General features: G+C 41.8%; 1 protein-coding gene across 1 annotated transcript in view; it reads left to right on the top strand.

Moving 5' to 3' along the window:
• LOC117470556 (zonadhesin-like) overlaps positions 1 to 26,611 on the top strand; it is a 40,764-nt gene extending 14,153 nt beyond the window's left edge. The window contains exons 35-84 of the mRNA XM_034115376.1: positions 131 to 340; positions 1,229 to 1,333; positions 1,903 to 2,047; positions 2,149 to 2,360; positions 2,478 to 2,696; positions 2,853 to 2,959; positions 3,590 to 3,743; positions 4,142 to 4,241; positions 4,476 to 4,645; positions 4,940 to 5,176; positions 5,332 to 5,519; positions 5,961 to 6,081; positions 6,409 to 6,559; positions 6,758 to 6,897; positions 7,087 to 7,233; positions 7,563 to 7,691; positions 8,116 to 8,271; positions 9,626 to 9,742; positions 9,831 to 9,992; positions 10,149 to 10,367; positions 10,627 to 10,797; positions 11,150 to 11,284; positions 11,867 to 12,082; positions 12,730 to 12,908; positions 13,205 to 13,307; positions 13,424 to 13,582; positions 13,752 to 13,914; positions 14,234 to 14,337; positions 14,441 to 14,620; positions 14,733 to 14,945; positions 15,367 to 15,546; positions 15,634 to 15,825; positions 16,368 to 16,517; positions 16,675 to 16,778; positions 17,601 to 17,803; positions 19,871 to 20,091; positions 20,234 to 20,380; positions 20,472 to 20,636; positions 20,829 to 20,980; positions 21,279 to 21,447; positions 21,616 to 21,724; positions 22,142 to 22,278; positions 22,453 to 22,578; positions 23,090 to 23,281; positions 23,899 to 24,075; positions 25,021 to 25,131; positions 25,318 to 25,530; positions 25,704 to 25,849; positions 26,142 to 26,163; positions 26,463 to 26,611. Of these exons, the coding sequence (XP_033971267.1) occupies positions 131 to 340; positions 1,229 to 1,333; positions 1,903 to 2,047; positions 2,149 to 2,360; positions 2,478 to 2,696; positions 2,853 to 2,959; positions 3,590 to 3,743; positions 4,142 to 4,241; positions 4,476 to 4,645; positions 4,940 to 5,176; positions 5,332 to 5,519; positions 5,961 to 6,081; positions 6,409 to 6,559; positions 6,758 to 6,897; positions 7,087 to 7,233; positions 7,563 to 7,691; positions 8,116 to 8,271; positions 9,626 to 9,742; positions 9,831 to 9,992; positions 10,149 to 10,367; positions 10,627 to 10,797; positions 11,150 to 11,284; positions 11,867 to 12,082; positions 12,730 to 12,908; positions 13,205 to 13,307; positions 13,424 to 13,582; positions 13,752 to 13,914; positions 14,234 to 14,337; positions 14,441 to 14,620; positions 14,733 to 14,945; positions 15,367 to 15,546; positions 15,634 to 15,825; positions 16,368 to 16,517; positions 16,675 to 16,778; positions 17,601 to 17,803; positions 19,871 to 20,091; positions 20,234 to 20,380; positions 20,472 to 20,636; positions 20,829 to 20,980; positions 21,279 to 21,447; positions 21,616 to 21,724; positions 22,142 to 22,278; positions 22,453 to 22,578; positions 23,090 to 23,281; positions 23,899 to 24,075; positions 25,021 to 25,131; positions 25,318 to 25,530; positions 25,704 to 25,849; positions 26,142 to 26,163; positions 26,463 to 26,611 (7,877 nt within the window). The remainder of the gene's footprint in view (positions 1 to 130; positions 341 to 1,228; positions 1,334 to 1,902; positions 2,048 to 2,148; positions 2,361 to 2,477; positions 2,697 to 2,852; positions 2,960 to 3,589; positions 3,744 to 4,141; positions 4,242 to 4,475; positions 4,646 to 4,939; positions 5,177 to 5,331; positions 5,520 to 5,960; positions 6,082 to 6,408; positions 6,560 to 6,757; positions 6,898 to 7,086; positions 7,234 to 7,562; positions 7,692 to 8,115; positions 8,272 to 9,625; positions 9,743 to 9,830; positions 9,993 to 10,148; positions 10,368 to 10,626; positions 10,798 to 11,149; positions 11,285 to 11,866; positions 12,083 to 12,729; positions 12,909 to 13,204; positions 13,308 to 13,423; positions 13,583 to 13,751; positions 13,915 to 14,233; positions 14,338 to 14,440; positions 14,621 to 14,732; positions 14,946 to 15,366; positions 15,547 to 15,633; positions 15,826 to 16,367; positions 16,518 to 16,674; positions 16,779 to 17,600; positions 17,804 to 19,870; positions 20,092 to 20,233; positions 20,381 to 20,471; positions 20,637 to 20,828; positions 20,981 to 21,278; positions 21,448 to 21,615; positions 21,725 to 22,141; positions 22,279 to 22,452; positions 22,579 to 23,089; positions 23,282 to 23,898; positions 24,076 to 25,020; positions 25,132 to 25,317; positions 25,531 to 25,703; positions 25,850 to 26,141; positions 26,164 to 26,462) is intronic.

Genomic DNA, 26,611 nt, shown 5'->3' on the forward strand with positions numbered 1-26,611 from the left:
AAATAAGAATGAACTGCACTGTATACAGCACTTTACAAGTTTGTTGAAAGAAGTGTTCTACAAATGCAATTGTTTTTGTAAGTATTTTTTATAATGCTTATTCAAATATGTGTGTTTTTCTTCTGTCAAGGGTACTACTGCGATTTGAGACTAGCCAATGCCTCTTTTTTGCGGCCTTGCCCCAAAGGACACTATTGCCCTGCAGGTACAAGCATGCCCGACCAACACCCCTGCCCCAGTGGCTCCTTCAACCCGAGAGTGCACACTGCCAGCCTCACAGCCTGCATGCCCTGCGCTGCGGGACACTTCTGTCCTTCTGTGGGCCTGTCAGAGCCGGCAGGTGAGAAAGAGGGCGACCTCTTCTTTTAATCCCTTTTCCTTTTTTCTTACACCATTACTTTAAGCGGTAGTAGGGACTGCTATGTATGTCATTATGCAACAAACTAGAATTTTGAAATCATTATGGCTGAGGAGGAAATGAATAACAACATTTTCCCAAGTGTGTTAATAGCGAGTCAATATAAACAGTGTACACAGGACCAAAGCTGTTCTGATCTTTACATAAACCCCCCAGATGGCTTATCTAACAACACATAATGTTTAACATGAGAAGACATTGAAAGATTGTTGGAATTACAGTCTAATGTTTTAAGTAAAGTTAAGACCCACATGGGAGAATCTGATTTGAAACATAATCATTGTAAAAAAGCAAGGCGTGTTATCATCACATACATAGCAGATATGTACTGTACATACAAATATTCAGCAACATATTTATAAACGGTGAATAAACCTATTCCTTTAACCTAACTCTAGCGCAAAAAGCTATGGATTTACAGTATTTTTGTCATTAAGTTCTGGTGCCGCTTGAGTGGCAGCCTTGTTACAGCAGCTCCTACTCACCGCTGAGTAGTTTCCTCACTTTTGCTGTTACAATGTTCATGTCCCCTCTGTGGGACGAATAATGGGATTCTGATTATTTTCCTTGGTTTAGAGATACAGCTCTGAAAAAAATTAAAAGACCACTGCACATTTTTCTTAATCCTCCATGTCAGCCATTCCATTCAAGTATCTGTACAGTATATCCGAGACTAAAAGCTGAAAAGCAAATTTTGTTGGTCAAGTCGTTAAACCCAACATTTGTACTAGGTAGCATGTACTGTGGAGCTGTGGTTTTATCTACATTACTGTATCATAATTACGTGTTGTTATATTCTACTACCTATAGGACCATGCAATGCTGGTTATTGGTGCAGAAAGGGGGCTTCCTCTCCAAGCCCACTTGATGGACGCTCAGGTTCCCTGTGTCCACCTGGTCAATACTGCCCCTCAGGTTACTGGCTTGCATCAGCCATGCTACATTACATTTCATTACATTAGCCATCAGCTGCTTCATTGCTGCTATATTGTTGTGTTATAAACGTCCCAAGTTTTACAAATAATGTTTTTAAATCCAACACTTGATTCGTAGGTTAATGTAACCAAATATATACTGTTTTAGGCTATTAACATTTTACCCCGTCAAATTCACAGGCTACAATGTTTTATTCATGCTACTGTAATTACCATTTGGTGGCCTACAGGAAGTACTGACAACATTTATCTTGAAACTTGCGATACAGTTTTCTTCAAACTAATGTGTGCACTTTGTTGTCCTCTCAGACTTGGGGCACTGACCTATGCTTTAGAAATACTGCTGTAGGGCAAACTCTGACTTTATCAACTCTGCACGCAGCAACATGCTCTTGTATGTCTCACTTATTTAGTTACCCTTTATGTCTTATAAAAGTGTGTAAAAAATGTTCACACTATATTGCATTGCCAAACCCAATAACTCCATTGTTCGTAACATCTTTTAATAGTCTTTTAATAGTTCTCTTAATGTTTGTTTCATATTAACAGGCACAACAGCTCCTATGGCCTGCCCTGAAGGCAGCTGGTCAAACAGCTCAGGACTGCGTATCCAGGAAGACTGCAAACTGTGTCTGGGGGGGTTTTACTGCGACTCTGCTGGTCTCACTAAACCTAGTGGGCCTTGCAGTGGGGGGTATACCGCACTCTGATTAACATAAGAAATACAAAATGTTGTCCTTGTTATTGCATTTCTTTCTGTCATGCTCACAGTCTCATTTCATGTTACTTTTGCAGATATTACTGTGTTGAGGGAGCCGTCACACCCACCCCTACTGATGGAATGACAGGGGGACCATGTCCTGAGGGTTCCTACTGTCCAGAGGGCACTGTTCAACCTCTGCCTTGTAAACCAGGGACATATGTTGCTGTTACACATGCTACTGAGTGTGAGCCATGTGTGGCAGGCTGGTACTGTGTGTCTGGCTCTCTGTACTTGTGTCCTCCAGGTCTGTCATTTGTTGTATCGTATGTCCTTGAAACCAATCATATTACTTAAGTGTTGATAATGTTTTCATATCCTTTTTATTTATAAATGTTTTTTGTGACTGTTATGTGGCTTACAGGCTTTTACTGCCCTGAAAGAACTGGATTTGACTTAAGAGGCTGTCCAGAAGGAACTTATGGCCCTGACCCCGGCTACTGGTCCGTTTCTCAGTGCAGGCAGTGTGACGGCGGCCATTACTGCTCTTCCAGAAATGGCACAGCTGTCACTGGACAATGTCAAGAAGGATATTACTGCTCACATGGAAACACCTCTCCACAACCCCTGTCACGGGCTGCAGGTGATAAATATATTTACCAGATATCTACCGCAGGTTCACACATTCAGGAAATATGGAATTGTCAGCCTTGTTATTATGTGAGGAAGTCGTTCTCCATCAATGTTCCTATTTGGAGATTGTTGACAAATGGCAGTTTTGTTTTCTGTGTCTCATCAGAAGAGGGAGGGCCATGTCCTGCTGGTCATTACTGCCCCCAAGCCGCCATAAATCCTCTGCCCTGTCCACGTGGAACATTCTCTGATCTCACCAAATTAGCCTCCCAGGTCACTGTGAATCAATATTGCACTTACATGTATCTTTTACAATATTCTTTTTTTTTGGTGTTAATAATGAAAACAAATATTCAACAACTAAATATAATTTGTTTCCTGCATCACATGAGGATAATCAGTGATTCATAGGACATGAAATGAATACTCATACTCTCATGAATACATAAAGAAATGTGGTATATATTTATTGTATTCATAGCAACAGCCAGCCACATAATTGGCTCTTCCCTGTTTATCTTAAAAGACAGACAAAGAATGAATGATGCGACATTATAAAACAAAATGATCCATTAAAATATGTATTCATTTATATTAATTATCTGTTAATTATGTAGTCATTTCTTTTTTTTCATTATTTCCTAATATTTAATATAAAACATGGATGTCTTAAATACTGTACTTTCAAAACAAATGTATGGTCCTGCTACATTACATGCACCCTAATCAGTATACAATTAAGAGGAGAAGTACTTACATGTTTCCTCTGTCTTTCAGTGTGACAGCCAATCAATATCTAATCCCAAATCAATGTTACAATGAGGCACTTTCTTTCTTTCATTTTCTAACTGCCCATCTCTCTCTTTACCTTCCTCTCTCTGTCTGTTTAATTTCCCCTCTCAGGAGGATTGCCAGCCATGTCTCCCTGGTTACTATTGCGATGCTGCAGGGCTTTCGGTCCCTTCAGGGGAATGCTGGGAAGGTTTCTTCTGTCTGGGGGGTGCAGATCGCCCTGACCCTCCTCTGATAGACAGCCGGGGAGGACCGTGCCCAAAAGGTAATCAGATCCCTTCAAATCAAGACATCTGTATTTAATATTAAAACAAATAATTACAAACTCTCTAAAGAAAATGCACAAAGAGAGTCAATACAGAACACATGGGGATAGAGTAATAAGGTTTCCATTGTTTACAGGCAATGGTAGCAAGACGCAATTTCTTAAGCATTATATAAAATACAAAAGAAGTGCGGTACAAAATTAGGTTACACATTTACATAAACCCAGAACAAGCTTAGTGACCAGGTAAACAACACCTTTTGACTTAATAGGGCTTGACATAAGCAGCTACTCTGTTGACAGTGGATACTGAACCCTATCCCCTGTAGATTGTGCGTGTCTCTGTGTGTGCACTTGAGTGTGCAGCACTTTCATGACTCTTGCCTTCACACATCCAGGATATTACTGCTCTGAGGGCTCTGTGGCTCCTCAGCAGTGCCCTCTGGGAACCATCAGTACGGAGGACAGCAGAGCCGGCTGCGGTGCCTGTCCCCAGGGGTAAACTCTCTTGTTAGCCATACGCAGTCACACTGCACCATAAACATAGATAAATTGTCACATATAAACATGATGAACCTTTTAAAGAGTCGATGTTTTACACACATAAATGAATTCCCCCCGAGCACTGCATACATATATATATATATATAGGAACAGTATATTCATGTTTCAATGCCACTTTTAGTAGCCAAGAACTAAATTATTCCATCCTTTTTTGTTTTGTCTGGATAGTTTTTACTGTCCTGGCAATAATGGCTCTCTGTCGAGGACTTATGAGTGTCCAGTGGGTCATTACTGCCCGTCCGGGACCTGGTCCAAACACCAGTACCCATGTCCAGCTGGCTCCATTAACCCCCACACTCGGATGGCACAACCCCAGGACTGCTTGCCCTGCCCTCCAGGTCACACACCATTTACTGCCAATGTTTATGAGCTTCCTTAAAGTTGTTGTTGTTGACTAAGAGTTTAAGACGACCTTGACGGTCCATGGAAATTAAACACTGTATTGCCAGAATAATTCAACTTTAAAAAGCAACTTTTATTAATAACTGTTTTTAACATAAATCAAACAAATGCTGCACCGAAACTTGAATTAATACGGTATGCAGTGCCTTTTCCCCCATTTTCCGCTTTGCTGGGTAATTCAGGGTAGTTTTCCCTTCCACTCAATTTCACTCGTTTTCCCATCAAACCAGGCTCCTTCTGTTTGTCTCCTGGGAAGAGTGTTGCAACAGGCCAATGCGAAGCAGGGTACTACTGCCTCTCTGGGGCCTGGTCACCCACACCAGAGGATGGAGAAACGACAGGGGACAGATGTCCTGAAGGTCATTACTGTCCCCAGGGCTCCTCAGCACCAGTGCCCTGTCCTATAGGACGCTACAGCAACACAACCAGAAACCGTTATCTCTCCGACTGTCTGACTTGTCCTCCAGGTTGGGACTAATTTATGTTGCATACATTAGTGTTTAATTATGTGCCTTCTATCTGCCAGAAGATAAAGTATTCATTACATAACTTGATTTATCAGTGGGATAATCCCTTCACACGACGTGTGCGGCTGCTCAACACTGCTCAATTTGTTTTGTAGGTTTCCTGTGTGTCACCAGAGGGCTCTCTTTCCCTTCTCATATCTGTCCAGCGGGCTATTACTGCCCAGGCAAAGTTAACAGCAGCCAGCAGGCCGCTATACCCTGCTCACCTGGAAATATGTGCCCACCTGGATCTGGTAGACAGGTGCCTTGCTTACCAGGAACCTACCAGGATTTACCCGGTCAGGTGAGAAGGATGAGGCTGAACAGTATGCTCATATTCTGATTGGACCTATAGTCCCAAAGGCAAAGTGCATCCACTATATAATGCAAATACAATAACCTATAGTAGCAGCAATTCTCAATTATTCAGTATAAGGCTTGATATACTTGGCTGAAAACAAAGTTTTACTTTAAAACTAGATCTAGTAGTGCTATTGACTAACTGTTTAAAAGATGGGTGTATTGTGAGGCTTTGTTATTTACTCATTATAAAGAAAATAATGGCCTCCTGAAAGCATCTCCAACCACTCTGTGTACTGTAAACAGTTTATAGTTTAGCTTTTTAGATTCTTCAACACAAGCATCGAAAGGTTTCATGTCTGTTTACATTTGTGGACATCAGTTGTCAAACTCTTGTTACTAGTCTGTGTATATAGAATAATGAGCACTATTTACTTCTCCACAGGCAGAGTGTTTTCAATGTCCGGCAGGATTTTACTGTGTTGGATCAGTGGATAGTGGCACAGTGCATGTTTCTGGCACTCACTCTCCCACGCTGTGCCAGAAAGGACACTATTGCCCACCAGGTAGGATACAATAGTTCAGCTATTCCCACACATATTGACAAGTGAATAACATTGTCAGATATCAATACATGTGGGACACAAGTAATGGTTCAGGCTCAGTGGGATTGATTAATGGTATAAAAACATGTTGTACTGCATGCAAAACAGTGTTGAATATTGTTCTTGTTTTGTGTGTACTCAAGAGTAAGTGGCTGTAACAGTAAATGGCTTTCTAATTATGCAAATGTCGATTATAGAGCATAATCAAGATAAGGACGGCCTTCACAAACTGTTCTGTGATGTTAAGTCCTGGACCATCTGTAGATATTATACGCTATTTATCTGCAGGAACACAGTCTGGTGTAGCATTCCCATGCCCAGCTGGTGCCTTCAGCAGGCAGATGGGTTTGTCCAATAAGTCGGGCTGTGCGCTCTGCCCTCCAGGGAGATATTGTAGTTCCTCTGGACTGGCTGCTCCCACTGGGGTCTGCTCTCCTGGGTAAACACATGCAATCTGAACACATACTTCATATTAATAGAAAGACTTTACAAGATATCCTGTTTTTGTTGAATTCTGTGTCCCTTTTCTATAATTAAACCTCACTTTTGCTGTGCCTCCCTCTGTTTCGTCTATCACTTCCTACCTCCCACATCCCCCTCCCTATCGTCTCTGTCTTCATTATGTTGCTGCCCATAGTTACCTCTGTATCCATGGTTCTGTTTCTGCCCAGCCGGAGGAGGGCCCAACAGGAGGCCGCTGCTCTCCAGGGTCCTATTGCCCCCAGGGTACCAGCTTGATGGTTCCCTGCCCTGCAAGCACCTTCAGCTCCGTAGACGGTGAAAACACTGAATAATTACAGATACACTGACATTTGAACATAATGGGCTGACTTAACTGGAGCTATCGGCAATGAAACTGGGAATTTTTGTTATTGATTTAATTTTTTGAATTATTTCACTTGAACCTAATTAATCACATTTTAATCATTTACATCAAACATACAAATTGTGTTTCTGTTGTTCCAGGGGCAGTTTCTGTAGAAGTGTGTCAGCCCTGTTTGCCTGGCCATTACTGCGCTGAGGTTGGCCTTTCCTCCCCACCTGGGCTGTGCAACCCAGGCTTCTACTGCAGGGAGGGATCCAGAACAGCCACACCTTGGGGTAACTATACAGGTAATAGACTGATTGTTCTTGCACTTTAAGTAGTGTTTGGCAACCATGAACAACTAGTTTGTAATATAGAAAAACAAGGCATCCGACACAAGCTTGAAAAATGTTCTTCTATGCAATATTTTCTATCAAAGCACTTCTTTTTTTATTTAACATTTTCATGACCTTTGACTCCACAGTGCTGGTTCTTTCTCCACAGAACACTACCACCACTTCCACTGATTCCTCTTAGTAGTATATCTCTCCCTGGGAATGCAGCAAATGGCTCTGGCCTTTTAGTACACTCACTAACCTAATGAGTAATGACATGCAGTAAAGGTCTATTGTCTCAGTTACAGGAGAAACCACACCAACATCCCCACATTCTGGCAATTCAACCATGGGTCAGTTCCATGGTGGTGTGTGTCCTGCAGGCCACTACTGTCCTAAAGGGAGTGCAAAGCCAAGCCCCTGTCCTCCAGGTAAAAAATATCTGAATAGAGTTCTGAAAGAAGAGGAAATGATTTCTCTATTATGAACATGTAGCTAAACGGAAGTATATCATTCTCCTGTCATTTCACTTAATGACTATTGTGTCTGACCTCTTGCTTTTTATTACACTGCCTCTAAAGGTAGTGTACAGTTCCATAAAACCCCCAGAGGTACAATATAATGGCTTAATGTATCCAGAACTTTACAGATGGTTGTAAAAGCTAATAGGAGCCCAATAAAACTGTCAAAGTGGTCAGCTTGCTACTTAACCTTAAGGGAATCAATTGAGCCATACATGGTGCATATATATACTGTTTAACACGATTATGTCATACTATTTCATGTTCTCTGGATGTATATGTCTATGAGAGAGAGAGATCTTTGCTCTAATGATAATTTGTCTGCCCAATATAGGCACTTTCTTGGGAATGTCTGCGGCTGAGTCGGAGGCTGACTGTGCAGCTTGTTACCCGGGGTCTTACTGCCCCTCATGGGCTCAGACATCTGCCGACCTCCTCTGTCCCCCGGGGGGGTTCTGCCCGCCAGGATCAGTGTCTGGACATCAGCCAGGTACACTACACATCATCCGGGGTCAGCTCAAGTTCAAGCAGGGGAGTCTTTGCACTTCCTTGCGCTTCTTTTTTTACCTTTGTTTCTTAGCACAATGTCTGATCATGTACTGTAAGTCTTGTTAAAAAAAATAATGCTCACATGATGAAGTTGATTCAGAAGACCCAGCTTAACTTCATTCTCTCCCTGTAAAGGTCATACTGTTGTGCAACTTCACAAGTGAATGATATTGCACATCAAGTGGATAAGAAAAGTACTACAAGGAAAAATGTCTGTACTTTGAAAAATGTATTTAATTTACAAACATACAGTAGTATCATACTGCATAACGGTTTGCAAAATTCTCCATATGGCATTTGTCTTGTCTGTGAGAACCATGTGTCTTCAGAATCTCAAGCTCATTGCCTCTTCTTATTTTCCAGTTGGTTGTTGTTTATCAAGTTGAAGGAAGGTAGAGAAGGAACACCTAATCCTTAAGCTTTCCTGAAAATAAATGTTGGAGATATATGGGTTTTACAGACGGCAACTACGTCCCATCTATTTTGGTTGTTTTGTGGCACTGTTTTTCTATTTAGTTGAGTTATTTTAAATATAACTTGACATATTTGATCATCCGTTTAATTACCAGCATGCAATCCTTTAGGACCCACCTTTGTATGAATGTTTTTAATCTTTATTATGTTAAGGTATTTTCATGAGGTGTTAGCCTTTTTTTATGTCTTCTCCCCAAATTTCGTTTTTCTTTACCTGGTTGAGTTACTGGTTCTATAGATTTGTAGCAGAACAAATCATACTATTCATATGCTGTACCATGGAGGTGATTATATGTCTCAGATGTGCTTTCCTCCTCCCACACGCACACCTAGATATTCTTTTAAAGGCATCCTCGACCTATTTTCTCCGCTCAACAAGAAGGCGTCTTACTAATTTGCACATGAAATGGCCCAGAATCCATAAAGAGTCTCCAGCTCAGAGTCAGGGCATGCATCCTGCTCAGCCTGCTTTCTCTTCTCTTCTCTTCTCTTCTCTTCTCTTCTCTTCTCTTCTCTTCTCTTCTCTTCTCTTCTCTTCTCTTCTCTTCTCTTCTCTTCTCTTCTCTTCTCTTCTCTTCTCTTACAGGACACATTTTGCTCAGAGTCACTCTCTTATTCAGTCCTTTTTTCCATGGTACTAAATAGAGTTTGGCAAAATGCAACAGCAATGCTTTCTTACATCAGAAAGTGCAACACAAATGTCTTTAAGATGATACATTAAATAAGAAGCATATTATATCTTGACATTTCTTTGTTATCCATGTAAACAAGGAGGGACGAGTGGACAGTTTAAACTTTTAATGTATCTAATTGTGTTGCAGGCCATCGCTGCCCACCTGGCCATGCGTGTCCACTCGGTAGTGCTGAGCCGGACATATGTAGCCCTGGCACATTTCAATCTGTTTCTGGACAACACACTTGTAACAGCTGCCCACCAGGTAATTAACTCACATTTGATGAAGTGAACACAAATATACAAAGTGAACTGAAGCCTATAATGATTCAAATATGCATTACCATGGCCAGGATTCTACTGTATGGAGGGTTCAGTTGTGCCATCTCCATGTCCGATGGGCAGTGTGAGTGCATCAGCTGGCAGGACGTCCCTGGCTGACTGCCCCCCCTGCCCCTCTGGCTCCTTCTGTAACAGCAGTGGCCTGACAGAGCCGTCTGGACCCTGCAGCCCAGGTTTGACAGACCAGCATGACCATGGGAAATGGTTTCAGAAAATTGAGTTATACAAGTGTCTTTTCCTCTCCTGTATTTCTTCACTGAATTGAGCCACAGTTTCCCATGAATGTTGCAGGTTGTCAGTGAGATGTCTAATAGCATTGTCTACCACAGGACATGTTTGTTCCCTGGGGTCCACTGAGCCTTCCCCTGTCTCGCAGCCTTACGGAGATGTTTGTCCCATGGGGCACATCTGTCCACAAGGTAGCGGGTTGCCAATACCCTGTCCCGCGGGCAGCTTCCTCCCAGAGCCTGGAGCTTCCTCCCCCACTCAATGCCGCCGTTGCCCCCCAGGGAAATACTGCGTCAGTGTTGGAAGCTCACAGCCCACAGGTGGGGGATTTCACCAGGTTTCCAGTTAGTCAAGGAGAGTTAGTCTTATCATCGAGTGCCAACTGTTTAAAATCCACGTGTCATGCTTTAGATGTAAATCACAACTAAGTGCAGGGTCATTTTTCTAGATGCCTGAATTGCTGTGCACATGAACAATTTTTTCTGGCGATTAAATACATGTATAATGAACTGATAAACTAGGAGGACATAATATGTGATGGATAGTCTTTCCATGTTTTATATGACCTCCTTGTGTCAGGTCTGTGCTTTGCAGGTTTTTTCTGCTCTGGAGATACAGAGAGCCCCACACCTCGAGCAAACTCCGCTTCATTGAGCTGTCTTTGTGAAATACTGGAGGATTATACACCGAAGACAGACGCCGCCCTCTGGATTCACAATCTGTCTTGCTTCAATAACTCCCGGAACTCTGGTAAAATATGTGTCTCTTGATGTAATAACACAGCAAATGCATCCTTTTAAAAGGGCATGACTTTCTTTATTTCTTTATAAATTATTCAACTAGAGCACAAAGCCTTGCATGTTTTGATAAATGTCCCACAAAGCAGTAGCATTTTCAGCCTAACCTTCCCCTCAAGAAGTCTACAATTAATCTTTCTCCTTTCAGTGTTACATTTTTGTATTTATTTTGTTCTTTTGGCAGTTTGAACTGTTTATTCAGCATTTACAGAGACAAGAGAAACGCCTTTTTTGGTTTCCTCTCTGCAAGACAAATATACTAACTGGGACATCTCTCATGTTGTATTGACTGTGTTCTATTATAGGAAGCAAAGCTGGCTGGATTGAAGTGGTAACGCCACCTCGGGCAGATTCAGACAGCATTCTGAGTGACTCACCGCCATGTCTCAAGAGTCCACGTTATACCTGCTCCACCTACAGAGGAGACATATGCCCTAAGGGTGGGTACATCCTGACAGTGAACCTGTGTTAGCTTGATGTGATACTTTGTTTATTGCTTCAGGTGCACATGCTATCTTTCTTGCTCATGACATGTTTGTCCCATATACTCAAATGCTGTGACATATGACTGATTTGATCTTATCTGTACAGTCTGTGCATGATAACCCAATGTAATACCTCTTCATCTTTGTTTTATTTGAACACTCAAATAATACATTAAATGTTACTTTTTTCATTAAAAAACCGCTGATGGTTATTCAAAAAGAATAACCCTGCTCAAAAACCGTGTTTTTTGAAGGTTCACATTCCCATTTATAAAGACCTGAAAGCCTAAAGATGGACTTCTCTCTTGAGGAGCTGCAGATGGTTTGGTGATGGTGCGCATACAAGAGAAACACACAAAAAGAACGAAACAGCTATACACGAAGAAAATAAGAGTGTGGGGATTAAAAGCTATATTCTGAAAAAATCCTTCATCTCTAGAGGAACTGTGGGCTTAGGAACATTAATCCTCCTGATTGGACTTTGGATCTTGCTGAAGTTGATGTATTTCAGTGATACTTTCCATGGCTATTTTTCAGGCTTCTATTGTCCTTTGGGCTCTGCATTCCCCCTACCCTGTGAGGCTGGCTCTTACTGTAACAAGACTGGTCTGGATGTCCCGACAGGACCCTGTGCGGCAGGATATTACTGTCCCAAAGGCTCTTTAAACCCCCATGCCTCCCTTTGTCCCCCGGGACACTACTGCCCCCCTGGAACTCTTCTTCCTCTGCCTTGTCCTGTTGGAACCATACAAAGTGAGATCCAACCCTTTTTTGATATAGTTGTAATTGTTTTATTGATATCATAATATCATATATTTAGTTATAAAAATACTTTGTGTTTGATATATCTTTTCTTAAAAACAGGCAAGTCATTAATCCCTTGGGCTCGTTTGGTCATGAGGAGATGATGTATGAGTAATAAGACACATTGCTAAACAGAGAAATACAACATCTAATCCTCTTTGGTGCACACATTGTCAGTGTTGCACGCTCATGACCTTACATGAACTGGTCTCTGTCATTGCAGTTCAGTGATGCGGAGAAAATTAAAGCTTCCATTGAAGCATTTTTATCTCCCTTGGGCGCCTATGAATAATTTCAGTAACAAAGTATTTTAATCGTCTAATTGTATTCTTGTCTTGCGGCGGACAACTAGAATCATATTAAAATGTGCTGTAGCTCTTTGTATGGTTATGAATTAGGAACTGACGAGGGAATATATATGTGCTTTGCATCATATTAACATTGTCTATTTTAAGTGCTTTCATTATGCCAATTTTGTTTTCAAGTCAACAAACACTGTGGGCACATTGAGATAAATATAGAACAATATTTAATTGAAGACTTAAGTACTGTATATCAATTTATGAGTTCATTTTCAATTGTGTGCCAACCATCAGGCTCCTTGGGTGGCCCTACAGTGGAGGCTTGCCAGCAGTGTCCTCAAGGTCACTACTGCCACCAGAGAGGAAAAACTGAGCCAAGTGGCTGGTGTGCAGAAGGCTACTACTGTCCTGAGGGGCAGAGCGCTGAGAGACCACAACAAAATGTCTGCTCAGTGGGACATTATTGTGAGAAGGTCAGCCATCCAGTATTGGTCTGCCAGCTATTGTCTGTTATCACTGCTGAATATTATATGTGATGTGTCTGCATGAGTCTTCCTTCTTATCTATAGTTCTTTTTCTGTCGTGACAAGTGCATTACCGCAAACAATAAGTCAATTGATGTTTTCTTCCTGTTTTGTCATACCATCTCAGTCTTCTTCCTGTGTTGTGGCTGTCTCCGTCTCCACTGTCATTGTTGCACCATTGTTATGTTTCATGTATGTTATTCTGCAGATATTGAGTCTAATGTTTTATTCAATGTTTGCTTCAGGGCAGTGTCAAACCGACTGCTTGCCTTCCAGGCAGCTACCAGCTGAGACAAGGCCAGGGCTCGTGCGAGACATGTCCTGCTGGTTCCCATTGTCCAGATCAAGGTAAAGCTGACAGGTGGACAAACTGTTAGATTACAAAGCAGCTAGGAACATATGCAAATAATATTGACACTTCAAAAGTCAATTCCTTTTCATTCTGTGCCCCATCTGTACATCAGGAATGACCATTCCAATGCCATGTGAGAGAGGATTTTATTGTCCCAGTGGATCAGCCAATCAACATCCCTGTCCCGCAGGAACCTATGGAAACAAGTCAGGAATGGTTGAGGAATGGCAGTGCCTACTTTGTGACGCTGGGGTGTACTGCAAAGGAACAGGTACAATGACTCCACTCCTGACTCTATTAGTGTTGTGTTATTTGTTCTCATAAATATCTATCTTTCTAAGAGCTGTGGTATTTAGTGATGTCTTTTAGAAACAATTAGAGGTGAATTGCTGCTCTGTTGTTAGGGTGATAAACCTTGCTTGAATTATTCTTATTTAAAGGGAGGACTTTCCCCAGTGGGCCGTGCACTGCAGGGTTTGTTTGTGTTGGTGGAGCTTCTGAACCTTCACCACTAGACAATCTAACTGGATTTCCATGCCCTCCTGGCTTCTTCTGCTCTGTGAGGACTTCAGTACCAAAACCATGCCCCAAAGGAACATTCAGGTGCTTTTCCTGCAATTTCTCTATATACTATAATCTATCTGTGATGACAACTTACCATTTGTTTTTCACAAAACAAAATATATGAACTCTTACACTACACTCTACACTACTACAGTGCATGGTTACTCTATGAATATAGTAGTCATATTTGAAAATGTGAAGATGTCATCAAATTCACATAGATGACAATGCATCTGGAACATAATGATTTGTATGTATACATATTCAAGTTATAAAACAAGAGATTTGAAGTGATGTAATACATCATGATATAATTTGACTATTAAGTTGTTTGTCCTTAAAATGCCTCTTTTGACAGTAAGCAGAGCGGGCTTGTGGATGAGTCTCAGTGTCGTAGCTGCAGTCCTGGCTTCTACTGTTCAGAGACAGGCCTCTCTGCAGTCTCTGGAGCCTGCCTGCCAGGTCAAAATCTGACTAGTTATTCAGTCATGCTAGTGCATTGCATAATCTTACTTGATATAAATGTTTAGCTTTTCAAACATTTTATGAAAATCTTTCTCCCCAGGTTTCTACTGTCTCGAGGGGTCCCATACTGCCACTCCAATGTCAAGTGTATCTGGTGGTGTTTGTCCAGCAGGCCACTATTGTGCCGAGGGCAGCATTGTGCCCTCACCCTGCCCAGCTGGCTCTTACCAAAATGAGACCAGAGGAAAAGGCAAAGATTACTGCAAAACATGCCCGCTTGGTAAGCAGGATGAAAACATTATATAAATATAACTCTTACCAACTAACTTTATACTGTACAAAGTCCCTTGTCCTCTCCAAAGACTTCATGACAGTTTGAATGTCTTTGCCAGGCTCGTTCCAGGATTTAGCCGGCCAGAAAGAGTGTAATCCCTGTCCTCCTGGGTTCCACTGCCAGTCCCCGAGTCCCAGCGCCACAAGGGGGAGCTCCACTGGGGTCTCCAACCCTCTGCCCTGCCCAGCCGGCTACATCTGCCCCAGGGAGAGTCAGCCTGTCCCCTGCCCAAAAGGCACCTACAGCCCCAGCCATGGTCTCACTTCCACAGGTAAAAACCCTTTGTGGAAAAACACAAATAATGGAATTAAATTGCGCAACTGTCTGGCATTATTCTTTCTTGAAAAATAATAGGGCTAGGGTTACATTGATTCAGAGAGTTAATGCCTTGCTAAGGTAGACATGTTTTGGTGTTCCTGAGGGCTTCAGTCAAATTGGATGTTCCTATTAGTCTTTACGTAAAAACACTGAAATCTGAATGAACTGTCTACAATAAAATAAAACCTTTTCAAGGCTGGCAAAATATGATTGGTCTTCTTGAAATGAATGATTGCCTTAATGAAGTTGAATTGAACACATTGGCATCTCCAGCAGTGTGCAACCGTGTTGGAGACATTGTGATTGATCCCACCTGGCATGTAGCTTGTTTTGCTGTTTGGCCCGAAGTCAAAGCTGTCAATCTGTGTTGGCAGGCGAATGCCTAGTGTGTCCAGCGGGTCAGTTTTGTGGATCAGAAGGTTTGATTCAACCTTCAGGATCGTGTGCTTCTGGGTTCCTCTGCCTGATGGGGGCCACCGTGCCCAACCCGACTGACAATACAACTGGATCTCTCTGTCCACCCGGGACTTTCTGCCAACAGGGGCTGAGAGCAGGTATATGGAAGACATTTCTCCTGATTTGATTAATTTTGAAGATGATATCCTCCATTTGAATTGGTAATTATCCTTTTTGTGCTTTAGGTGATTGCTGGCCAGGGTTTTATTGTGACCGGGGCTCTAGCAGAGCAGATAACGCTTTCTGCCCGGCTGGTTTCTTCTGCCCCAGTCGAACACCAGTCCCTATGCCTTGTCCTGCAGGGACCTTCAGCTCTGCAATTGGCAACACACATCAAAACAACTGCACCTCCTGTTCCCCTGGGTATTACTGTCAAGGTGGGAAACATTGATTGTCTTTGAGCTATCTTTTGCAAGAGGCAGAGGATTTTCTTTATTCAACAGTCATATAGTGAGGGATCCATACACTGATGATTAAAGATTGTGATTCATTTTCACTCGTCACAATAGATTAGCATGCAGTGCTGCCACAGGACATGTTTTAATAAGGGACACAGATATGATCAGAGACATGTTGAAAGGACACAAATGATTGGCTAGTGCAGAAAATGTACAAGCCCATATGTTCCCTTTTAATGAAAGCTACAAATTCACACCTATTCTATGGGGATTGTCCAAAGTCACTCTCGGAAGCTTATTATCCCACTAATTCAAGCAGAGTTAATACATCTTGAGGTAAAATAGGAACAGCTAATGGACACCTTTCTTTATCTTAGTTAATCTAAATGACAAATGATTTGACAATGTCAGATCATCCATTTATTTAATTATGCAGCTGTACCTTTTCAAAGTCAAGGACATTAGACAATCATAAGGTGTGGAATTGTGTTCAATTCATTATTCACCTTAATTCTTCTCAGATGCAGGTTCTGTACAGCCTGCTCTGTGTCCAGTCGGATATTACTGTCCTCCCGGCCTGACTCTAGGACTGGAGTTCCCGTGCCCACCTGGGACTGTGCAGAGCCAGATCGGAGCCTCCAGCCCGGATGCCTGCCTGCCCTGCCCCGCTGGTGTGGAAAGAATGAGTGTTTGTTCTACATCATCATAACCCAAGCCTTAATTGATAACAATTATGAATAAATAAATAAACTGCATGTGCACAGAGAGGTTACAGTGTTTGAAATCTTAATAATGACAAATACTTTATTATTTTGGTGGTTCCTGCAGGAATGTTCTGCTCTCAACCTGGACTGTCGCAGCCAACAGGACTCTGTGAGGGAGGGTACTTCTGTCCCGGGGAATCAACCAGCCCTAACTCCACTGAGTATCAGGTGCTGTTCTTTTCCCCTGTGGCCTCAGTTAGTTTGTAATCTGAAGTTGTTGGTCAGTAGGTCCTTGTTCTTAGAGATGGATTCTTAATGATACTGTTGACCCAATGACCTTTTATATAATGAAAAAATCCAAATCTGAGTGGAAATTGCCTGAGCACATTCATGCTTCCTTTTTTTCATTTTTTACCCATTATCTCACTTTTAACAGCACCATCAACTAAATGTCAACTTCAGAAGATATCAAATATGGCTGCATTTACATTTAATTAGCTATCCTTATTGATGGTGCCTTGGTGGTGAATCACTTTTCTCTAACACAAAATAAAGCCTCAAGTTCCACCGGGAAGCATGAAATACTTAAATGTACAGACAGAGATGTAACATTTCGGCCACCATATTGGTCACTCAAACCAACATGCATTGACGATATTTATGATGTTTGTACTATTTCAGTATTCATATCATGTTGAAAATACATCTAATTAATCTAGCTCCTCTAAAAATATTGTGGTTTTGTGTTCTTTAAAGGTCTGTGTTTTAAGTATCAGCCTCGGGAGACCTCACAGAAGTAGTAGACTTTGGATGCGAGCTGAATGCTTACTTTACAGTAATATCAAGGTTCAAGGTTCTTTATTGTCAAACTGACATAGCTACAGAGTAATTATGTCGTTGAAAATCTTATGTCACAGGCTTCTCCAACAATGCAACATAATAATAAAAAGTAAAATAAATACACACAAAATACGAATAATATGTATTGTTAGTATTTTTGTACACACATGTTGTTGATGTTCAAATATTTAGATGTTTTCCTAATTTCAGGGGAACTCTACCAGAACCTACATCTGTCCTTCTGGCCACTACTGCCCCTCTGGAACTGGCTTTCCGCTCCCCTGCCCCATAGGCTCACTTTCCATCTTCAGAGGACTGAAGGCAGTTGATGGATGCCCACCCTGCCCCCCTGGACTGTTTTGTGACAGGCCTGCAATAGCAGAGCTCTCAAATGCCCGTCCATGCAGTGCTGGGTAAACACGATTGTTCTTCTGCTTTTTCACTTTTAAATATTTGGGGCGAGGATGTCACCCAGCTTTTTGGTGTTGTCCAATGGGTACATGTATCATTTTGAAGTTGACTTAAATGTTTTCAACTGACCTGTTTTGCTTTAAGTTAACCTTCTCTTTCTTTAAAAAAGTATATCCCAGTCTTTCCCTCTGCTTTCAGTCCTTCTCTACTGCAAATTGGTCTTTCACCTTATTCCTTGAAAGTAGTCGGATGTATTTGTAGGATTTAAAAATGGATTGAAAGGGCCGATCCGATATGCCGGGAAGATATCTTGTCTTCAAAAATCAATTTCAAGGCAGTACACATACATTGTAAAATCTGAAAAATAATTGGGCTATTAAATGTGAGTCTGTTGATCCTCAGATGGAGAGGGAGCAGGGGGGTATACTACGAATCAAGATTTTCATAGATAGGTTCCAGGATAAAAGCACTGCCTGCTGACCAATCAGAGCTCAGTGTGCGGAGTTTAAAGCGATCAATTCATATGACAGGAGGAGAAAGGAAATACAGTTTAAACTGCCGTTGCAGGAAAGACTGCCGGCCAAAATCACCGACTGTGTGAGCGTGAAAATTAATAGAATATCCCCTCCCATCTTCAGAGCAATCTGACTATTATAACATTAGCGTTAAGAAAGCTTACTTAAATATTTGCCACAACATAAGTAACCGGATCAAAGTAACATTACGTAGCCTACAGTCCGCGGCACTGTGAGTGCAGACGGCGATGTGTCCCATTATCATTCATATCACATGATATCACATCATAATGTATCATATATTTCCTTATCTGAGTCAGCTTCTTGAGCCGTATCTGGCGTGCAACACTCACAGTGTCACATACTGTATGCAGAAGTATTATTTTAAGCAACACATTAAGTTGATGAAACACTCGAGTCAAATGTAATTAAAGTCAGATCCACTCGTGTCGGGGCAGCAGTGATATCATAAAACTGTTAATGAACGCTGTTAATTTATCCAGGATACAGCTGGTAAAAGAAAAAGTGTTTGAATACGTTCATTAACAGTTTTATGATATCACTGCTGCCCCGTCTAAGACACGAGTGGATCTGACTTTAATTACATTTGACTCGAGTGTTTCGTCAACTTAATGTGTTGCTTAAAATAATACTTCTGCATACAGTATGTGACACTGTGAGTGTTGCACGCCAGATACGGCTCAAGAAGCTGACTCAAATAAGGAAATATATGATACATTATGATGTGATATCATGTGATATGAATGATAATGGGACACATCGCCTTCTGCACTCACAGTGCCGCGGACTAGGCTACGTAATGTTACTTTGATCCGGTTACTTATGTTGTGGCAGATATTTAAGTAAGCTTTCTTAACGCTAATGTTATAATAGTCAGATTGCTCTGAAGATGGGAGGTGATATTCTATTAATTTTCACGTTCACACAGTCGGTGATTTTGTCCGGCCGTCTTTCCTGCAACCGCAGTTTAAACTGTATTTCCTTTCTCCTCCTGTCATATGAATTGATCGCTTTAAACTCCGCACACTGAGGTCTGATTGGTCAGCAGGCAGTGCTTTTATCCTGGAACCTATCCTGCTCCGGAGGCTAGCCGTTCAGAATAAGTTATCTAGCCTGCTAAAAAGTGAACCAGCTTCGTATGACCGGAAACCCCTGAAGTTAGCTTGCTAAACGAAAATCTTGCTTCGTAGTATACCCCCCAGGTGTCTTCAGCAGGATAAGATCCACACTTGAAACGCATATTTATTGCATTGGGGCCCTGCAGTAGATAAAACCGGCTTTAGAGCACCTTTAGCACTTCAGTGTGGCTGCTGCTGTTTGGTTTATAAGCTGTTAATAAAATGTCTGAGAAGAAATTGACCTGGTGTAAATGTAATTTAAATTGAATGCATTTTAAAGACATTTATTCTTTAAATCCATATTTTTTGGATGATATTTCCTCACTGACAGATTGTTCAACTTTTTGGATGGCAGCCTGTGGCAATATTTGTGATATAAAGTCAGTTTTCCCTTTGCTTTTGTTTATGCCTACAGGTATGTTTGCCTTGGTGGCAGCTCCAGCCCCATGCCATCTGACAGTTCCCATGGCTACCTCTGCCCCGCTGGCCATAGCTGTCCTGTTGGCTCTGCAGTCGAGGTGCCCTGTGAGCCCGGCACTTACAGTCCTGCCCCTGGAGCTGCCTACTGTATAATATGCCCCGAAGGGACCATGTGTTCTTCCTCAGCCACTCAAGAGACCTCAATCTGCCCAGCTGGTGAGGGTGGTGAAATACACTTTGAATGTAGAGTGTAAATCTGATATCTTACCATTATACATAAAGCAGAAATGTTGGCAACTGGAAGAATGTACAAATCTGCAGTCGAGTAAAAGCAATAAGCAAAGTGCTCTTTTCCTAGGTCATTTTTGTCCTGCGGGGACAGCCCTGCCACAGCGCTGCCCTTTAGGGACTTTCAGCAACCAGACAGGTGCATTTTCTCTCTCTGTCTGCACACCATGTCCCTCTGGACTGTACTGTGGCTCATATGGAGCCTCAACACCACAAGGTGACCACACGCAAAGATATATCACATTATTTCAGCCTTTTATAAAATGTACACACACTCAACCTTGGAATTTGGATTTTGTTTTGTCTAGGTTCTTGTTTGCTGGGTTATTTTTGCCAAGGTGGAGCCATTGAGCCAACCCCACAGAGCTCTGACAAGTTCCCCATGAATGGCCCTTGCCCCCTGGGCCACTACTGTCCATCAGGGTGCCTCTCCCCAGTTCCATGCCCTCTTGGCAGTATTCGCAACACCATCGGTAGACCTACTGTTTACACTACTCACAAAATGGCAGTTTCTTTTATGTTAGAGTCACACCATTGTGTAATTAATGGAATCATTTGATATCCGTATCATCTTTTTAATTAGGAGCTTGCGTTTGCATTTGAAAGAGGTCCTAATGGGTTTCTGATCTTTTCTGCTCGTCTGATCTGCATCACTGTTGTCATAGGAGGGGTTTCCATGGAGAGCTGCTCTGCCTGTCCTGTTGGTCACTACTGCTCCACGGAGGGTCTGGCCAACCCCAGTGGCCCCTGTGCTGCTGGTTTCTTCTGCCCTTTTGACTTCTCCTCAACCACTCCATATGCCTTCCTCTGTCCTAAGGTAAGGGTTTTTCATATTGTATTTGATAAACCTCATTCCACTTGCTGGCGGTAGCCATGGCCAAAAACATTATGTTTTCAGGGTGTCTTTCCTTATGATACCATGCACTTGGACTCAAGGATGATCCAGTTAGTCGTCAACGGAAAATGTTTTGGCCATAATTTAAGAATTATTGTAATAATTATAATGATATATTTACAAATATCTATAATAGTCAAATGAGGAAAGTTATGAACATTTTGAATGAAAAATGTTGAAGTTTAATACCAACCCCTTTGTAAATTACATTCTCTCCTAGGGCCACTATTGTCCAGAGGGCTCTGCCCTGGCCTTGCCTTGTCCCACAGGAGAGTACCAGCCAAACCCGGGATCAGATAGCTGCATCCCATGCAGACCTGGGTTCTACTGTGAGGAGGCCATAGTGGGAGAGCCATGGCCCTGCCCACCACACTCGTTCTGCCCTGCAGGTACTCTACGGACAATTTATGACTGAGTGGATAGCAAATTATAAACCATCCTGATTCCCAAATAACACACAAAACGCTTCTCAGACTAAAAACAGCACATTCCTTTTTAGTAATAACATGTAATAAATCATGCTTTTAGTCAACTGTCTACTTCATTTTCTTTTTCAGGAACAATGGTGCCTCAACCGTGTCCTAATGGCACTTATACTCATTCAAACCAGGGAGGGCTACAAGAAGAGAGAGAGTGTTTACCCTGCCCTTCAGGGAGGTTCTGCAGGTACACTGGATGCACCACAGCCATGTGATTGCATGCAGAAGCTCTCAAATTTGCCTCACATTCACATCCATCCTGAAACACTAGTACTGTACACAGACACACTATTAGGCACATGCACATCCTGAACATACCTTCATACACACATGCTCAGAGGCAAACATTAATCTCCGCTCTGATTATGCTCCCAATTAGAATGCAGGAGTATATCACGTTCAGCTGTCATGGTTCACTGAACAGCACAATTAACACCTTAACATGAATGAATATAATTAGCGTAGATATGGGAGGTGGGAATGGTAGAAGCAATGTAATTATAATTCTATTTATCTAATGATTGATACATTTAGTTTTCTTAATGTGTGTATGTGTTTCTGTGTGGTTTTGTGAATAAACTAACCATGTGTATATTTTCTTCAGGGCTGGGAGGATCCAGGGTGTGTGTGCCGCTGGCTATCTTTGTGTTTCTGGGAGTGCAGATTTCACCCCTCAGGGACCCGTGTCTAATATGACCCAGTGCCAGTCGGGCATGCAGTGTGCTGGTCCATGTCCGGCAGGTACAGCAATTTTTGAAAGAAAACAACCCAAACCAACTATGGAAATGTATATTTATATACAAGGATTTACATAACTAACTCTAAGATTCCCTGAAATGTGAGATTAATTCTCTCATCTCTGCACCTTGGACAGGTTCAAATGTTATTCTTATTTATTGTAATGCTTTCTTTCAGGTTTCTTCTGTCGTGGAGGCACAGAGGAGGCTGAGTTGTGTCCTGCAAACACTTTCAGGAGCTCCCCAGGAGGTGCCAGCCTACAGGACTGCTTACCCTGCCCTCCTCAGTATTGGTGTCAACCTGGTATGAGTTGATAATGTTCTTTATATTTAAATAGTTGGTAATGTGTTTTTTATTTAAAGATACTGTTATAATGTTTTCAGGGAAAATGCAGAATGCTGTTTATTATTATATAAAGAAGGGTTTACGATGCTTAGACAGTTAAAAAATGATTTTCTTCTTTTCTTTGGTCTAGATGAGCAGTTTCCTGATGCTTTATAAGTAGCTTATTGCTTGCCTGTTTTCCTGTCGGGGAGTTAATTGAAGTCATTGTTAGTCTCATGTGTAAACTAGAATAAGTAGGTACCAGCATGATCTTGGCACTGGGACTGAATTAAATACAAAGGATGCAAATTGGAAAGACTTAAGAGAGCCCTGCCTTTAGAGTGGTTACTGAGCTTGAGATCATGAAGGGTTAACAGGGTAAGATAAGCAACTGATAAGCAACAGTGTAATAAATAAAATACTCTAACCATGAAAATATCTGAAACCAATTTCTTTCTTAAATGTTAGCATTCATATGTTTCTATTGCAGGAGACCCAGTCCTTCATCCGTGTCCTGCTGGTCTTTACTGTGATGGTCTGCCTGGCAGTGACTTCAATGGAGGGACGGGGCCCAGGCTGTGTCCTCTGTACACATATCGAGCCCACCCCGGGGCAGGCAGCAAGGGGGACTGCCTGGCCTGCCCGCCTGGTTCACACTGTAACAGCACAGGTCTGACACACTGCATTGATCTGACAACAAACACCAATTAAAACTAAACTGTTATAGATTCCTTTGAAATGCAAATGAAACCGATTCCTTTATTTCCCCCCGTTTTACTCAACGACACCCTGTGCCTGATGTATGATTGGGTGTAAAATATGCTCTACTAGTCATTTCTCTAGTGAGTTTGAATTTACATTTGTAAGGCCAGATCAAAGAGAATGACCTTTTTTAGGTTGTATTAATTTCAGTTTGTACGTACATTAATATACCAGTGCATGAGCCGTGCCTGAGATAAGAGGCGAGGAGGTATAATGTGAACAGTCGATTTAAAACTTGAGGCTATGGTAATTACATTGAGTTTTGGATTTATAAAATGAAATACTTTTTCTAATCTCTCTTTTTCTCTTCCTCAAACATAATTGAAAATATTTCAAAGTGAAGTCATATTGTTACCGTAGTGGTTGATTCCCCGGACATGGTGACCCCACCTCTTCCCCCTCTGGTTCATTTTATGCTAATATATTTATATTTCTGTTAGAGTGTCTAAAGTGATGAATAGGGTTTTCAGAAAGCTGTTATTTTCCAGGGCTTACAGACTCCTCCAACAGTCCCTGCCCACCTGGTTTTTGGTGCAGTGGATCCGGACCCTCCATCCTCTGCCCCGCGGGCACTAAGAGGGCCCTTCCTGGAGCCGCTGCACCCAGCCAGTGTGAACTGTGTGCGGGGGGGAACCTTCTGCCCAGACCCTCGGGCTACAGGGAAGCCCAATGTGGAGGGGATTCCCTGCAGAGCCGCTTATCAATGTCCCATGGGTAAGGTTATCGATACAATTTATAATGTTAGCTTGGTATATTGGATTCTGTAGGAAAAAACTCTGAGTCTAATGCCTCTCTCCCTGAGGCCATTTATGAGGTTTTGCAGTAATGAGTATCTGCTCATAATTTAGGTGCAGTAACAGAGAGGCTGTGCAGAGCTGGCTCATATTGTGGACCTCAGACTGCTGAGCCTGAAGTCTGTCCTGAAGGGTATTTGTGTCCTCAAGGATCTCATTCCTACCAAACCCCAAAGCAACTGTGAGTGCATGTAATGTCTAATATTGCAATACCTGGATTGCAAACTCATGATGTACATTGTGTATTTCTTATTATGTGTCCTAACTACAAAGCTGTGAATGCTATTGTGATGAGGCAAATTCCTAAAGTATTGAATCTTGAATCATCTTGAATCATACATTACTTAGAAGATATCAAACAAAGTTTTGGAAGTAGAAGGATTGTTTATGGACATATCTCACCAAATGTTGGGCAGAGAACATTCCTTTGCCTTCAGGTAATGTTATAAACACGAGAGGTACTCTCTAGAGACAGTGTTTGGTTTGTCCCTTCTGGGCTACTGTAGAAACACAAAATGCTAAATAGTGGACTCCAGGGAAAAGAAGATTTTCCCCGTTTAGATAGAAAGGGGCTCATCTAAGCTAAACAACAACACAATGATTTGTTGTTTCAGGTGATTATGCATAAAGAGTATGTTATGAATAGTTGTGAATAATAAATATATATATATATATATATATATATATATATATATATATATATAATATATGATGTATGCCAATAAGTCTTACACACTAGTCCTTGAACGTTTAAAATAGTGAAAGCTTAATGGATTTGGACTGATGTTACACGGTGTGAGTTAAAGCTTTATAAATAACCCTGTTACCATGTCCCACAGCTGTCCATTTCCCTACCACTGTCCAGCCAACAGCTCTTCCATGAAATCCTGCGATGGCGGTTTCATGCCTGTCAACACCAGCGGCCTCAGAGGATCCAAAAACAGCTGCTGCACTGTGTGTGACGAGGGCACCTATCGTCAGTACCTCTCCCCCATCCAAAAATGCCTTCCATGTCCTGCAGGATACTTTTGTCCCTCTGGTACTTTACTCACCACCACAAATCCTCTAGAACTCAATTTATATGTACAGCATTTGATATTTCATGCCTAACTCCAAATAAACTGTGATTTTGTTTATATAAATGTGTGGCTAAATCCAACAGGTACAGACAACTACAAGAGTAACCTTTGCCCTCTTGGGTATGTCTGTCCCACCGGATCCACACAACCAATACCCTGCCCTGCTGGCTCCTTTGGCAACCTCCCTCTTGCTAAAAGAATGGGTAACTGTCAGCCATGTCCTGCTGGCACCTTCAACCACCTGCCTGCTCAGAAGGCCTGCTTTCCCTGTGGCAGCTCCTCCACCTCACCAGCAGGTTGGATACTATCAGATGTTTCCAGATATCTCAGAACACATTAAAAGCTTGTATCTGAACAAATATTATGTTTATTTTCTAGTTTTAAATGTAAGTTACAGTTTCAAAAGTGTTCTACTTAAACATATCTATTTTGATCATATAGCAGTGCTGTGTCACACTTGTTTCCTCAGGTTCTTCTTCTTGTACCTGTATTGGTAAGAATCGAGCATTCCAGCACTCTGATGGTTCATGTTTGTGCAGAACTGGTTTTATCTTCTACAATGAACTGGATTTCAAAAGCTCTACGTCTGACAGTGAGTTGGACTGCCAGCCTGAGGTCAGTAGCCTTAGTTACTCTTAATTAGTGTATCAAATGTACACAGTGGTTCATCTTTGGACAGATTCAACAAATTGTGAATGGAGAAGTATAAATATGGAGACATACAAGAAGCATTTGAGCAACCCCTAACTGGCTTGATGATTTTACTTTTTAATTCGATTTTTTCTGTACATTTTTAAATCAGTAAAAGACGAGATAGGGAAATACTCCAACAAGGTCTGTATGTTTTAAGTCGTTTTTCATGTCTTGTGTCTGTGTGTGTGTTTTTGTGTGTTTGTGTGTGTTTCAGGCAAACAAGCGTTGTGCCACAGGTGAGGTACGTCTGGCAGACTCCAGAGAGTGTGTGTCACCTTCCCTCCACTCGTGTAATATCACCTGTGGACAACATGGAGGAAATCTTGATGTGGAGATGGGAATGTGAATATCACTTACACTTTTCAATTCAAATGTGTCTTATAAAAGTACACCGCAAAGTCAAATACAATGTAAAAAAGGATAGATTTAAGGAAAATGAATTTATGATTAGATTTTGATCTCTAAGTGGTAAACAGCCTCTTATGCTGTCTGTTTCTCTGTTTCTTGTCTTGTCCGCCTGACCCTGATGCCCCAGCTGCCAGTGTGAGCGATATGTGTCTGCTGAAGAGCTTTGCAACACTTCCTGCCTTTCCAGACTACCTCAGCTCTCTGCCCAGTTCTCTCCAGATGGACACCTGCTGCTCAGCCTCAAAGAAAGAGACAAAATGGTCTGGGCTAGGGTAA

This window comes from Trematomus bernacchii, unplaced genomic scaffold (assembly GCF_902827165.1).
Source record: "Trematomus bernacchii unplaced genomic scaffold, fTreBer1.1, whole genome shotgun sequence".
NCBI classification, from domain to species: Eukaryota; Metazoa; Chordata; class Actinopteri; order Perciformes; family Nototheniidae; genus Trematomus; species Trematomus bernacchii.